Raw genomic sequence first — 16,723 nt, 5'->3', positions numbered from 1 at the left:
ACACATTTCTATGTACTTACTTATTTTTATAAGACAATGAGCGTGCCAAAGTAGTTTTCCTACGTTTCCATACACTTTCCAGGCCTGCTTCAGAGCTGTGTTTATTTACCTTCTTCCAGTGACTTTCCATTCTCCAGCCTCTTTTCCCTCCATGTGGCATTTTTAAGTAGTGACAGGGCAAAAAAAAAGAAAGAAGAAAAAAGAATCACATGTTGCTTCCATAAACAAAACTCTGGTTTACCCTCTGTAAACCTGGCATGGTAGTAACACTGTACACTGTGGCTATGGTAAACCAGCCATATTCTTTTGGGGTAAAGAGGAAATTCTGCAATAAATATAAGTAATGAAGGTAATTATATACTCTAGGATTCAGGAAGGAAATTAAAGAATTTGAGGGTTAACCTCGAAGGCCATAAAATCACAAAACGGCATTCCTTTCTCATTTTGAGTGGAAATAAAACAAATTTCCTTTACATATATGCACATATAGTGTTTTATTATATATTTTTCACTGGACGTGATCAGATTTTTTCATTTATTATTGTGATGGATTTTGCCCTACTACGACAATAACATATTGTGGATTGTGGTTAAGATAGATTGGATGCATAATAAATGTTTACATCAACACTGACACAGTAAGACAGTAAAAACAGAAAATACAGTCGCAGTCATAATGTTAGAGTCAAGGTTTTTTTTTTCTCTTGTTTTTCAGACTGGAAATTCTAAATGCTTCCTCTGAGCATTTTTTGTGCTGAGTCTGGTCCTGCTCCGAGTAAGATGTTTCACTGAGAGACAAATAGTTGAAATAGTTTCTCTGCTGGGCAATGAACTGCTTGAGAAATTTATCCAACTCTGGAGAGTCCGCTTGCATAGTTAGGAAGTGAGGTCAAGCTCCGCTGCAGCTGCCGCCTGCACAACACTAACAGATAACAGACCTTCCTGTCAATACTCTCTCGCTTTTGCTCTCGCTCTCTCTCTGTCAACTCTGCTCATTTCTCATCAAGACTCTTTGTTTTACCAAGTGGAAAGTCCTATAGTTGTCGTATAGTTAGGACAAATATTGTCTGATGACTGAATTCACAGCACTTGACATGCACGAGTAATGTCAGTGACCCTTTCCACTGCACTAACATATTTCATCTACTCGGGGAAGTGTCCACTTTAATGAACAAAGTGCATAGCTGATTTATTATTTATATTTAATATTTATCACAGTCATTCAAATCCCTTAAATCTAAGTTATTTTTCATCAATTTTTAATGAGGTTTTTGACCTTATTAACCTTTCTTTACTTACATTTGGTCATAAAGAGATATTGGTACTTTGTTTTCTTGACTAATGGTGGTGTGCTTCATAAGTGATGCTAATGTGGTTGTAGAGTGATTGTTATTTGTTTCAACAGATACACAAAAAACATTTGAGAAAAAGGACAGGAAGGCTATCAGTGAGGGTTACGTGTGCTCATTATAGAGAGGCACTAAAACAACGCCATAGTGCAGTGTCTACCACTGTTGCCTCACATTAAGGAGGTATCTGGTTCAAACATCCTAGTGAGCTGGGGCCTCATTTGCTTGTGAGAGAGTGTACTGTGTTAGAGGACTATTATACTTCGCGAATGGCACTGTACGACAAAAACAGTGTCATAGGGTTGCGCACCTCTCAGTTTTTGTAACCTTCCATGCTCAGCCACTGCTGCTGCCAGTTTGTAGAGGGAAACGAATGTGTGACTGCGCTGGTTTTTACCACCATTGTATTGATATCAGTATAGAAGCCCTGAGGGAGATGTTACGACAGTATAAAAAAAACAAAACAGGACTTTGTGACAAAAGCTTCTTCTGCTATACCAGCACTAATGATTAGGGTTTGCATAAGTGGCAACACCTATAACTCTTGGAAATAATGTAGTTGATATCGCCACATTAACAGCAGAAATAGATGTGTGATGACCTCAGTGGTGGTCTAAAAGCAATCAATGCGTCAAATTTAATGGGGTCCCTGGCCCTGTGATTGGAAAAGGAAATATCTATCTGATTCAAACACAGGATGTTGCATTGTTAGTGGATTGATAGTGTTTTGTTAGAATTATGAGAGGTGGTAGGATGAATTCTAATGTAGCACCAAAAGGACCCATTTCCAAGTTGCCTGTATTGACTCGTTATTATTCAAGTGTAAGTTAGCAAAAGCCCAAACCAAGTAATCAGTTCCCAAATGTTGCTCATGAGTCACGACCGTTACTTACATGAATCTTGCATACTTCGATCAAAAACTGCTATGTGCTACAATTTTAAAATCCTAAAACAAACACAAATTACTTTGTAAATTCATGGTGTCATCATATGATGAATCTTAGTGTCATCATCTGTGGAACTAAACACTCAGTTGACGTGACCCACTTCCAGAAAATGGAAGAAGTCAGCTTGATTCATGTGAAGAGACGAGTAAATAAAATAAATAGTATTGAATTGTTCAGTCTAAGGCAAAAAGGTTTCTTTCATACATATCACAAAATTACACGTTAGCTCCAAGTATGTAAGTATTATACTTATGACAATTTTAAAATAGAAACAGTTATGATGTGGATTACTTTTAAGGTTTAGATTCCATTATGAGGTGGCTGTTACTCCGGAGTTAGTGGGTGGTTCAATCCCTAGCTCCCCCAACCTTTATGTCGAAGTACCCTTGGGCAAAATACTGAACCCCAAGTATCCACTGATGCATCAAAGTGTGAGTGTATGAATTTTAATGTAAAAGTGAAATAGAAAGAAAGGACTTATATGAATGTGTGTTAGTGAATGAATGAGGCTTATATAAAAAAGAGTGCTTTGAATACTCTGAGTAGAAAAGCATTATTAATTAAGAACAGTACCAGTCCAGTTACCATTTATGTAGCGCAGTGTATGAAAGGATGGAGTAGGCTTCGGTTTTCTGATGGGCGTGTCAATTACCTCAACTAATATGTACAATTTGTGTTTTTTTAGGTGCGTTCATCATTTGCTGGACCCCTGGTTTGGTCATCCTCCTCCTTGATGTTTTCTGCGCTAGCTGCAATGTCTTGACCTACGAAAAGTTCTTCCTGCTACTCGCCGAGTTCAACTCTGCCATGAATCCCATCATCTACTCCTACCGTGACAAGGAGATGAGCGCAACCTTCAGGCAGATCTTGTGCTGCCAGAGGCAGGAGAATGTGAATGGGACGGCAGCAGAGGGATCCGACCGATCTGCATCTTCCATCAATCACACGGTGCTGACTGGCAGCACCATGCACCACCATCACCACCACAATGAACATTCGGTGGTATAAAAAAAAAAAGAAAGAAAAAAAAGCCCAGTGTCTTGGATATGAATCCATCTTGAAGGGATTATTCTCTACAGGAGATACAGACTGAGAGAAGGTAAATGAGTGTATGTGAAGAAGAATATGGCAACTAGAATGAAAGCTGAAAAGACTCAAGCTTTCTGAAGACAGAGCTGAAGAGAACTCTGATAGGCTGTTATTATTTTGTTTGTTAATTTCCATTTGTGTTAAATGTGTTGTCACAGGTAAAGATGATATGAACTATTTAAAATCTGTGAAGTAGAGTATTGCCAGTATAGTCCATCCTCTTTATCCAATCTTCCTAACTTTATGCCTGGTAGGTTTGTACTATTACTCGTCTAGAGCCCCATCATTATGAAAAGTATCAAACTTAACACCCTACATTTATGTTATTGTTGGTTGCTGACTCACCTGATCCCAGATTTACAACATAGTGTTTTTGATTTTCATCTCCATTTGTCGGGCAGAAGCTTTAACTTTAAATGGATGTGGTGTAGGCTCAAAGCAGGATATTGTTACCAATGTTATATATATTTCAAAAGATGTCATCCAAAATGAAATCCTGCCTATATTCACTTGTTTTCCATGTTTTGCAATCTACCAAAATCCTGTGACACTGTTTCATCCATGAATTCAACACAGTATTTTAATAACCTCAAACATTATCATTTTCTGCTGTAGAGTTGTCATCTATTGTTTAGCAACAAGTAAGTTACAAAGTACAACCAGGTTTGTTTGTTTTTTTTTCATTCTATTCTACCTATCCTCTTTTATGAACACGCTCTTGTGAATCCATTAAATCAGGTTTTTGCTTCCATTCAGTTTAAATAAAGTAAGGATCCAATGTTTGCTACAAATCCTGGATTGTTTACTCCCTCTAAGGATTTAAAGGCAGGCTGTTCCAGGGAAAAGAGTAAGAGGAGGACAGTTATGTGAAGGCAGGATGAGAGTCATGTTTGGTGCACTTTCAGAGTCTCGGGAGGGAAAAGGGGGAATTGTGGAAGTGAATGTGAAAGTATCACCTGAGTTAGTACCAGATTGCTTTGTGGTACCTTGAGAATGGGTTATTTAACAGAACAACTTAAAATTAAAAAAGAAAATCAAACCTTTTGACTCAAAACCCTTCTCCCACTCTATTTTTACCAACTTTCATGAACTAACGATGATACGTGAGCATTTACCTACCTCACTTCTGGTGTAGCCATGCTAGCCACTGTGTCAGGCAGGGCTCTAGGCACAACAATGCTATGACTATGCTGTTGGGATGGCTAATGACTCACAACATAACCTTGATTAGCAGCAAACTGTGCAGTTTGTTGTGTCAAATTCTTCAAAGGTGTACACTTTTAAGGCAGTTTGTAAATTGTCAGTGGTACACAGTGAAAGTTAGCCAAAAGCAGTGCTCTTCAGTTTAGTTTAGTTTTTGTGTTTTTCACCTCCATTAGAAAAAACACATTTTTTAAACAAAAAAATAAAGAATTTGAATTAATTGTTTAGAGAATTCTTGAACTAAAACCCCACAGACACAGAAATGCATTAAGCCTTAGCAAATGTGCAGTTGTTTAACAAAATCTCAATGACCAGCATAGATGTTTACTTGCTGTAACACTGGTATCAGTGATATGAAGTAAGCAGATATCCAACCAAAACATGTTTTATTTTGTGTCTCTGTCAGAGAGATAGTTGACGCTTACATTTAAAGTATTATTGGTAGCTTATTTTGATTTTTATGACAGCAATGACAAATTAAAGTCTATTCTTATCTTCCCGCCTTAGGGTGCCTTTATAACTGACTCACTTATGAGTCAGTGCAGTTCGAATGGTGTAATATTTCCACAAGTGCTCTCATTAACTTGCAATTTTGTGCCAGCTGAAATCCAGCATGGCAATGCTATGATGCACATTGTTAAAAATTGCAAACTGAATGTTTTAAATCAAAACACATTTTGGCCAAAATACATAGACAAACCTCCCAAAAACTGACAGCAAAGTGAGAATCACTGCCAAAAGTACAGTCAAACGTTTTCCAGGAAACCAGATGTTTTTCAGGAATTTCAGCTGCAGAGCTAACATTAAGTCACCAGGTATCTTTGCCCAGATGTTTGGCCTATTAATCAGGCAATTTATGTTGTGATATACAGACAAAAAAAAATTTCACCATCACTCTGCAACACTTGCATACATTTTTGATGCATGTGTGAGATAAAGCACTGTGCCCTAGGGCACCTCAGTCATCACTTTTATTAGTCATTTCCTTCCTGTGCCAGTGCTTTTTTTAATCCCTAGCAGTACTTCTACTTGAGACAAAATGAGAGAAATATTCTAAGGAACCAATCCCCCATAGCAAACGTGTTGCATTAAATTTGTCCAGCTTTCACACTTTAATGTCATAAAAATCTTGACCAGATTTTGTCAATATATGGCTCTGGACCCAACACTCCATATTTGAAATTCACTGTAACATTTCTTTTAAGTATTAATTTAGGTTATTATATCAAACCAACTAAACATTCAGTGTCTTTGTTTACTAGTGTGTCAGTCTTTGTGTGTACAATATGTATATATAAAATATATTATGCAAAGTTAATCACCAAAGGGAAACATGTTTTGTGTCTGTAAATTTCACTGTGTTATACTCTGTCCAGATGTACTGTAGGGTTGTTTGTATGGTTTTTTTAAATGCCATTTGTATTGTGATCCTAAATAATGACTTTCCCATAAACACTATTACAGCAACATTAACTTGTTTGTGATGCAAAATTCAATATCTATGAGTGCAGTGCTTTTCAGTTCCTGTCCATAAAAAGTCAATTAACAGCAGAAAAGCAGTGATTCGCCCTCTTCTGGTTGAAAGTTTTAAGCTTAGAACATGTCCAATCATACCCAAATGTGTTTAGCCGCAACCACACCCATCAGTGCTGTCTGTATGCACTTGTACAACACTGCAGTAGTGAGAAGAGTAAAAAAAAAAAAGAGCGGTGTTATGTTACTTTTCAAGCTTGCTAATACACCAGTCCTGCATATGTTTCAGAAGGACAGAGTGTAGGATTTAGTGGCATCTAGAGGTCAAGTCAAAGCATGCAGCTAACACAGCTTGTGGCTAACAACCTACCAAATTAAAAGTTGTTAGCCAATGTAGAAATGCAAGTATCAGTATGGATACAATGCCTGCCCTCTTTTATGCCAGTGTTTAGTTATATGTATGGAGAGAGAGAGAGGGAGAGAGAGCTACAGATGTCAACAACAGGCCTCCTGAAACTGCCCAGAAAATGGTGTGATGACTTTTATCTCCTTAGATTATAACGTCATGGCCATTTTACCCTGATTGCTTCTTATTTTGTCTGAATGATGTGTGCTGTGTTTGCTGTGGCCTTCAACTGATGCTGCTTGACACAAACACTGTGTGATGCAGTTCAGAAACATTCTGTAATACCAAAAAAAACTGATGTGTTTAATAAAAAACAAAACAAATAACAAAGCTGTAGATCTGAACATTTTGTTTTTCCAAAGTGAAACATAACATTAAAATGATGTTGAAGGTTTCCAGGCAAAGAAAAAAACAAAACATGCACCACATGTTTTATATTTTTAAGTAATGGTGAAAAAAATCTATGTGATTTCCATATTATCTGTACTTCAGAGTCCAATATTAATAAATGTCCAACCACAGTCATGGTGTTGATACAATAAAAACATCAGCCTGACTCCAGGTGAAAGTGTGTGAAAGTTATCTATATGAAATGAAGGACCTATGTAAAAAACACACAAACAAAACAAAGACTCTGTCATGGTTGTTCTGTTTGATTTCATGCCAATATTTGTGCTTTTGTCCAAACAGAATGGGGAACACAGAAAGACACAGGCTTTTATTGTTGTTGTTGTTGTTGTTGTTGTCATTTTTTTCCCAGGCCATTAAATAGTTTGTGGAAAATGAGCCTGCTAACATAGTTTGGGCAGCCTTAACTGTTACCAGAAATTTTTGTGCGACTGTGTATTTATTGTTGGAGGAGGAACACATTTCCTCTCAATGCTGTCTGTGTGCGACTGTTTTACATAGTGAGAAAATGCTGAATGAATAAGTTCCCGAACCTTACACAGTCTCCTGAGGCAGTGTTTCTGGACTTGGCTCATATTCGGCAGACAGTGTTGACAACAATTCATTAGACACATGTGATGCCATACTTGAAGTCATCTTAGATGATTTTGGAATGTAAAATGTGTATTAGACAGGCACATTTATTTATAGTATATGCGTATACATTAGGTTGTATAATCATGAAAGATATATTTGGGACGAGCTGAATAGGGGAAGGGACTGATAAGCATATGCTTCCTCCTTCTGCTTTTTGAACAAGACATTTTTGGGGTAACATTTTACTTTTGCTTTTCTTTATTTCCTCATTAATAGGATGGCTTTCAGCGATTTCATGTTTATTTTTGTTATATGTATTTACAATCATTACTCATATTTTCAAAATAAAGATTCGATTGACTGATTGATAGATTGATTGATAAATGGAACAGGTTTTCTCATTTTTAATAATGTTATAACGATGTAGAACTACCATTAAACTCTTATGACTACTTTATGCTCTGTCTAGTCTATACTGGCCTTTGGTGTCTGTAGGCTGATTAATTTGGAATACAAAAGTTAGTGATTATCTGGTGAATATATGGAAAACAATTTATTTAATTTGTGACAAAATATTCGACTGACACAATGCCAATTCCCAGTCTAAAACCATCTCTTGTGTGTTTCCACCAAAAAACAATTTGCCTCAGTGGCTAGAAGATATGATATATGAGAAACTAACCAGATGTAGCCCACAGATTCTGTTCAGCATGATTTGCCACAACTTCTGAAAGAAAGACATCATTAAAGAACTAGCATTTTACCAGCACTGGTGCAGCGTTGGTGGAAAAGAGGTCAAATTTGCATCTTTAGTGTAGCACAATTAATGCACCATGTGCACGTGGTTACAGGTGCAAAGCAGAGACAACTGGAGCTGAACCACTAATATGGTATTTCTGTATGTTTACTTACACTGTAAGAGTGGTCAGGGTCTGTGTCATGTGTGACATAAAGTATGCAGCAGTCCTTGCAACAGCAAAGAGATGTTTCCATGGAAAACAACATTGTCTCCCCTTCTGTGTGTGTGTCTGTGTGTGAGAGTGCATTTGCTCTGTTATGTTTATTGTTCCACAGCTTTGGAGTGGTAGCCTCCAGTTGACTGATATACGTCTGTTCACGTCCTGTTGCTGCCCGAAAAGGCCAATCAGGGCCAGTGTGGCCACGCAGGAAGTTCTCTGTACAGTTGCTGAGTGAGGGGGGATGTAACATCTTAGTCACAAAGTCAATATAGACACTTTCCATAGTTCCTCCCATGGTTTGCTGAGTGAAAAATTAGTCCCATTAGTCAAATGTCCTACTGCCTGTTTGGATAATGACTTTAATGGATAGAGTTGAGCATCATGTTGCCAGCTACATTTATGAAAGATGGAAAAGTCAACAAGACATTAAAAATCTGCTGAACAGCTCACATCCAGAACATTTAGAAAATACCAGCTTCCTCTGTTACACTAACACAGAGTTTTGACAAAACAGGAAGTGATTCTTAGCTATAATAACATATGACTGCCAGACGTGAAGATCTGTTTTTCATGAGGCCACAAAAATAATTCTGTTTTACTAATTTACTGTGAATAAGTGTTACCTCCCAGTAAGGATCAGCTGATGGCTTTGCAGTACACTGAAAACAAAAACACTAACAAAACAAAGAAGATGGAGACAGGACAAGGAAATGACTGCAACGGCTGCAGATAAGAAACAAAACACCACAATCATGGATTCACTCTTGGAGGAAAATAGGAAGGAAATTAGGAAGTACATTCACATGGCTCTTTTGTATAGATTTCAACTTCAGTGAACTTTGACCTGTGAATACTTGTTCAAGAGTTCCAAACCATCCTGAAAGTGTTGACCTTTGACAGAATAGATAAACCTGCAGGATTAAGTGCCAGTGTTGTTTAACGAGTACATATCTTTTGCAGAGGCATTTTTATGGCTGATAGAGTTGCCTGTGAAATAATTTTAATCTGCATCCTTGGACAGCACACCAAAGAAGAGCAACAAAATGCTTTGCTTCTGTTTTTTTGATGTGGTTATACACACACACAAATGACACAAAGGACTGTTTAGCATTTTATAAAACAAACATTTCAATTCACTAACAAAACTGTTTAAGGATGACTAGGTGATTAGGATTAAAAAATAAAAATACAAAGAATGAGTAATGATTATGTATTCGGAAGTAGCATGTTCATAATGAATGTGATCACCTCATAATTTTCATGATAGCGCCACATGCGGTCTAAAACCTACTAACATACCATTGTATGATTCTCTCTGTATTGTATTCATTGGTGGAGAAGTGATGGAGATAGGATTGAAAGACTCTGAGCCAAAGTGTAGATCAAGAAAAAGACGGATGAAAGTGCAAGGCCAGACTCCATACAGTCTAATCTAAACAGTTTACACATAGGCATCCCCCACAACGCACACAGATGTCCTCCATTTAACTTGTATACACACACACTGTTGCACTGAGATGCAAACGCAGACATTTTGAAGAAGTTGTACAATTGCAAATAAACAGGGCTTATTGCAGTCACATAGAAATTCATGGTAAAAATGCTTTGTGTAGCACCATTTCTCTAATGCATCCTCTTGCACTGAGACATAATAAGATACTAAGGGCCTTGTATAAAGAGAGACATGCAATGAAATAAAATAAGATATAGTTTGGGCTCAGAGAGAGAAAACTCTACCAGTGATAATGTCAGTAGGAGCTCCTGAACCAGAGCAACACACCTTTGAAAGTGATTGTGGACATTTTTGGGTTTTCTTCTTTAGAGAGGTGTTTTGGGTTAAGTATGATGGCAAGTGTAAATATCCCTTTCTAACTGCCTGAATTCAGATGCATGCAGACCTTGTGAAAAAAGATCCATCGTACTCTTAAAAAAAAAAAAAAGAAGTCACATTTAGTTCTGACGTACAAACTGTTCAATAATTATGTTTATTTGCAAGCAATACAAAGAAATATACTTAATGTGAATTATGTATGACAAACAAAAGGGAAAAAGCCCAAAACATTACTGATATAATGCAACAAATACAGCAAAAATGTAACAACATGGCAAATTTTGAAAGACAGTTAAGTCAGCCATTCTTAGACAAAATCAACATGTTTTTTTTTAGATATGAATATCTTAGCTTTTTTTATTCTATTAATGTAACCAAAATGGAATTTTTACCAAAGAAAAAAGGTTAAAGAGCACAAGCACTAAGTATGATCTCTAACCTAGCTGACCTAATAAGCTTCCATTCTAGATTTATATTTTCAAAATGAGGATGCAAAGACATGTGGGCAGTTTGTCACTTACAAGAGTCTATTTAAGTCAGTAGAACGAGTCCCATTAATAATTCTATTCATAATATGTGAGTTTTAGTGCTTCAGTAAGGAACTGTATGAGAAATGTAAATGAAAGTGAGGAGAATTAATGAACTTATGCCTACTGTAATTTGTTCATATGTTCAAGAAATATCAATAACAAGCTAAAACACATCTATAAAACAAAACTAAAACCAAAGAAACACAAATAAAAACAGAATGCCCCGTAGTGGAATACCAACTTGTCTACAAAACAATCATCAGTGATTTAAAGTGACTGTGTGCCACTGTGGAATAAGCAAGCTGACTTGAAGAGAAATGTTGTGTACAATCTTATAATAAATATTTCATCAATCCCTTTCTACGACACTGTTGAAGAAAAAACCTTTCAAGTGTAGATTCTCTCTTTCTGTCCAGTGACTAGGGTCACATTGAGCCTATTCAGAGCATTTGCTAAATTTTCATCAACGTTTACAAAAAAAACTCTCAATGAGAAAAAGAAAAAAACAGATGAATGAGGTACAAGAGCAACTACTGCTAAAAATGACCATGGTATATCTGTATGGCTGGTTTCCAAGTATTTCAGAGACTTAGGGTCTGGGGTGAGTTAACTGATTCAGGTTTAACATTTTTCAAAATTAAAGTGAACCTGTCAGATGGACAGCTCCCGGTAAACAGTCAGAAACTGAAATCCTGAATTCTGAAGTAGCAACATACAAATGACTACAATGTGGCCATGTTCAGTCTCCTGAACAGACAAGCTGCAAAAAGAAAATGACTGCAATTACTTAACCAGCTGAGCATGCAAAGTACAGTGCTGCTGTGGACTGCCTTTTTATTTTAGTTTTCTCTCCTTATCTTATGTACGGAGGTCAGTTATTGCAATTTGGTTATTTTTTTTTTTTTTGCTTAGGTAAGTTTGATAAATATTTCAGATTGTTTCTTTTTGTTTGTTGTTTTGGTATAAAGGCCACCATGAAGTTACACTCAGGTCCTTATTAGTGTTCCATCCTAAAGAAATAACATATTGTTAAAAACATTTAAAAATCATTGTAAAATTGTACCAACTGTGTGATGTGGCTGCTTGAAGTCTGATTAGGATGGGTCACCTTTATGTTGTGGTCTGGCTGGATCACACCAGACATGTTAAATAAAAAAAAACTTAAAAAAAACTTAACTAGAACCTGTTTGACTAAATGAAATAGGCTATAAGTCCTTAAAATGAAATAATTCATACCTTGATCTCAAGAAACCCAAGAATAAATGTGAACAAATTCACTGAAAAGAGTGGAAAGAGTTAAAAAGGGATTTCTAAGGCTTTGGGACTCCAGCAAATCACAGTTAAAGCCATTATCCACAAATAAAGAAAACTTGTCCTGACACTTACTAAGAGTGGCCAGCCCACTGAGAGCACATAGAACGAAGGTTTTGGAGTGGTATAGGATTGCCTTAGACTGCTCATACTAGAAAACCTTCCAGTAAATTAAGTTCTGCAAAGAAAAGTGGGCAAAAAATTCCTCCACAGTGTCGTACAAGTTCTTGCAGCCAAAGGTGGTGCAACCAGTTATTAGGTTTAGGGGGCAATTACTTTTTTACATAGGGCCATGCAGGTTTGGATAGCATTTTCTGCTTAATAAATTAAAGCATCATTTAAAAACTGCATGCTTTGGCTATTTCTATTTAAAATTAAAATGTGGTTGATCAAGTGAAATATGTAAGTATAACAAATATGCAAAAATGAAATTAAATAAAGTAAATAAAATAAAATAAGAAATCATGAAGGAGACAAATAATTTTTCCCCAGCACTGAGTGCTTGGGCCCAATGTAAGTATTCATTAAATCATTAAAACAGCAAATCAATGCCTTTTGTACAGGGAAAACCAGTTAACAGTCAGCATCAGCTTCAGTGTGAGCATTCATGCTTAGTCTGTTTTGATGCATACGTTCTAGTATCCGATGTATGCTACTGAAGCCGGGCCTGTCTGATGGGTGTGTACTCCAACAGAGCCTCATCAGATTATAGAGCTCCAAAGGACAGTTCTCAGGACAGGAAAGGATGTGACCATCCCTCACATAGTAAATAACCTCCTCATGACCCATACCATAATATGGCTGCATCCCATGGGAGAAGATCTCCCATAACACCACACCATAGGCCCAGACATCTGACTCTGTAGTATAGCGATTGTAGAATATAGACTCTGGAGGCATCCAGCGAATGGGGATGGCATCATTTTCATTGGCTTTGTAGTAATCAGCTGAGTAGATGTTTCTGGAGAGGCCAAAGTCTGCAATCTTTACCACCATTTCCTCTCCAACCAGGCAGTTCCGTGTCGCCAGGTCACGATGGACAAACTTGCGCTCAGACAGGTATGCCATTCCTGCAGCAATCTGCTTGGAAATCAATAACTGCTCTGTACAAGAGAGAAGCCCGGTCTCCAGCTCAGAGGAGAAACTGCGACCCGACAAGCTAGCACGACTGAGGGTGCGCACTGACTGGGTTGGAGATCTGCGACGCAGGAACTCGTTGAGGTCACCATGGGCCATATACTCAAACATCAGACACATTGGTTTACCCACTGCACACACACCTGAGGAGAGAGCACACAGGAAACTATTTGATGGCCTATTATATAGATTAGCGCTTTTATTTTCCCACCACAGATGTTTTTAAAGAAGAAACACAAATATTTACCATAAACACATCAGTCCCATCACTGAAAACACTAAATTAACAGTTTTTCTTCTACAGTATCACATAATGAGTTCATTTACCTTAAAATGCCAAAAAAAACCCAAAAAAACTATTACCCAGACATAAACACAGATGGGCATGTACTCACAAATAAGTCATGCATAAGTTCTTACATCTACTTTAGTGGATCTTTGATATAAATATGATATATTTATTTTTGGCAAATTAAGTTTCTACTTTTTTTGGACTTTTTTTCCTGAGCTGGGTTTGGGGAAATGATGGCAAATGAAGGCAGATTATTAAATTGAGAGTGTAATGACTGAGGCTGCTCATGTTATAAATATCACTTGTGATTAATACAAGTTATTTGAAATGTTGTGTTTACATTTTTAACAGTAAGGGCTTCCACGGGCTTTGGATGTTTGATGAGGACAGCACAAACAGTGCTACAGTATCTTTAAAACGACATGGATTTATTTGTTAAATGCCAATTTATACTGAATATAGTGGGAATGCAACCTTTATTTGACAGAACTTCCATACTTATTGGATAAAAACTTAAACTGCAGGAGTGAGATGTCAACTTTAAAAAACAAAACAAAAATCAAGCATATGAATGAGGTCTTTGGTGAAACAGGATCTTGACAAAAGTGACAAAATTCATCCTACTTTATTTCCTCCTTATTTACTGCAACTCTATAAAAGAGTGTCTGTCTGCTTGTTTGTTCTTCCATTCCTGTGAGTACTTGTTGCAGCTTGTGAGCACACACTGCCAAGACTAGCCCTCCGGTCTGCCATCCGTATGGTTCACAAAAAAGTTTCAGTTCTTTTGAGCACAAGTTAAAAAATATATTGCTAGATGAACAGAAATACACCACTTTCAAACAGTGCCTTCAGTTCACTCTTCTTTTCTTCTCACTTTAGTGCATGAATAGTGTAATTTATGCAGTTAGTGCATTGAAATGTACCAACTTATTATTGGCCGCAGTTATAATTTTGATTGACTGCATTTACTATTGCTTCTGTTTTTCAATGAAAGAAACTGGAAGCTCAATGGCCCATTGGTCATTTTAAATCAGTTTAAACATTGTTCAAACCCAGTAACATTTATTTCCCCTCCTTGTTGAGGTTCCAAAGCCACACAAATTATGAAATGTGTCATGCTGAATTCTGGGGAAATCAATGAAGGGCCTCATTTAGCTAGACGGAAAATCACTGCACAGGCAGCCCTTGGACTGCATTTGGCACTGCCCTCCAGGGATGTCCACTGCAAGTAAGGGAGTGCTCATATAGGTGCAGCTCAGTGGTGGAACACAGAGTTGGAACACTGTACTTCAGCGCACAGTTGGTCAGATGTAATCTTTTTTTAAATCTGATTGGATCAAAAATGTTGAAATAGATTCAAAATTTTCAAAATTGTGGAATGAGACAACCTTATGTAATCCACTCTTTTATCATTACTATTATTATTTCTCTGTTATTTTGAGCACACAGTTATTTCAGGAATTTAGGATTGAGAAAACTTGGATCCAGTTTTATTTTATGTAGCATCATTTATGAAACATCCATTAATCACATCGTTCTAATTATAATGATACCATGAACTGAGACAATCCCAAGCACAGTTTCTCTTCCTTAGCAGATGAAAGTGCACTGAAGACATTTTCATCTGGTAAAGATAAAGAAAAAAATTGTTAAATGAAGAAATCTGAATCTTTTTTCTTTAATTGAGTGATGAACTTTTTTTATTTATACAAATAAAAAAAAATTAAAGTATTCACTCATTTGTTAAGATAATTGTACAGGCAGAAAAGTGGGACTGAATACCTGATCCTGGATCGTGAAATGTGAGATTTCTTAATCCAAATCCAAATTATTCTGATCTATATTAAACTTTCTGAACAACTGAAGCCAGAAGCTAAAGTATTTGTATTTAGTTGTAGTTCACTTTTTTTGCGATTGCAACATACTTCCAATGAACTTTAGGGGCGAGGAGGAGGTTGGAGGTCATGTTCACTTAATTCATATCCTGTGGGTCACTAGATAGAACAGCTCACCAGAGAACAATTATCGTGTGTGTGTGTTTGTGTGTGAAGGTGGCTGGGTGTATATGCTTCTGTGTACAGGGTGGGGGAAACAAGTTGTAATTTAGTGCCAGTGACCTTTGCAAAAGGACGGTAGCTGGATTAAAATGTTTCACTCATTGCTAAATATATAGAAGACAGAGGCCACACACGGCACAAGACACATGTAGACTTATGGTATATCTAATTCTGACGCATTCGTGTTTTGGATGATGCATATATTCCTGCACATGATTTACGCCTGTATTATTAGTCTAGAGGATAATTAAAGGTTAAGGAAATAATCTAATCAACTCCAGTTTCATGCACACCAGAGTCTTTGCTCTTAGTGTATCACTCTCCAGATGAGTCATCTAAAATGCCACTCAGAAAATAACAAAAAATAGTGAGTGAGGGAGTGACTGAATGCTAATTTTGAAGAAATATATTGCACAACGACTGGAGCTGCAAAAGAAAACTTCTTTGAGCACAGCCAGTGATCAACAGCTCTGTTTACTCGCTGACTGCACCAACTATGCTGTATCTCCAAATGTCTTCCTGGAAATATATTTGGATGTGAGCTGTTTGTATTAGATTAGATAAGCTGCATTAGTGAAGATACGGAATTTTAATAGAGCACATTTGTTTTATATTGGCCAACAAAGGCACATTAGTTGTCAGTCAGCACTTGTTTACTGGCAAACAGCACTATGTGGATTATTCTCGGACTTTGATAGGTCCACAGCGGGAAACAAACAAAAAAAAGCATCTGAAGAGAGTGAATTCTTTCCGAAAAATTGCTGTTTGGAAAATCAGACTCAGGGAAATACTAAGAGGCAATCTTTTCTTTTTAATTTTATTATTTAGTTCTTTTTAATGAAAGCTCTACAGTTTTTTGAAAGTTTATTGTTAAATTGTTGCTTAACATAAGCAGGTGAAAACTAACAACTGAATAGAAATATTATTTTAAATGACCCAAAAGACTCTTCTATGAGTTGAAAAGCATTCTTTTCAAAAGCTCTTTGTTTGGTCCGGCTTCTTTTAAATACCTGATTTATTTTAGATACCTAAATGCACTTTCAGGCCATAAAACTCTGAAACCAAATAATAAATGTCGATTTCTATCAGTTTTTACATGTCCAATTCTGTCTTTTCAATCTTGTTTGAGTTTTTTTCTTCTTCCTCCATTTCCAT

At 36.8% G+C, this 16,723-nt stretch overlaps 2 protein-coding genes across 4 annotated transcripts in view; one reads left to right on the top strand and one right to left on the bottom strand.

The window, feature by feature from the left end:
- The window catches only part of lpar1 (lysophosphatidic acid receptor 1), a 43,114-nt gene extending 35,297 nt beyond the window's left edge, over window positions 1-7,817 (top strand). Inside the window, exon 3 of the mRNA XM_026174246.1 lies at window positions 2,982-7,817. Coding sequence (XP_026030031.1) covers window positions 2,982-3,304 — 323 coding nt within the window. The 3' untranslated portion in view covers window positions 3,305-7,817. The remainder of the gene's footprint in view (window positions 1-2,981) is intronic.
- A 3,846-nt stretch (window positions 7,818-11,663) lies between these two features.
- The window catches only part of musk (muscle, skeletal, receptor tyrosine kinase), a 31,702-nt gene continuing 26,642 nt past the window's right edge, over window positions 11,664-16,723 (bottom strand). For all 3 annotated transcript variants that reach the window (XM_026174244.1, XM_026174243.1, XM_026174245.1), the window contains exon 17: window positions 11,664-13,362. In XM_026174244.1, the coding sequence (XP_026030029.1) occupies window positions 12,656-13,362 (707 nt within the window). In that variant the 3' untranslated portion in view covers window positions 11,664-12,655. The remainder of the gene's footprint in view (window positions 13,363-16,723) is intronic.

This window comes from Astatotilapia calliptera, chromosome 7 (genome assembly GCF_900246225.1).
Source record: "Astatotilapia calliptera chromosome 7, fAstCal1.2, whole genome shotgun sequence".
NCBI classification, from domain to species: Eukaryota; Metazoa; Chordata; class Actinopteri; order Cichliformes; family Cichlidae; genus Astatotilapia; species Astatotilapia calliptera.
This window is presented reverse-complemented; position numbering and strand designations above follow the sequence as displayed.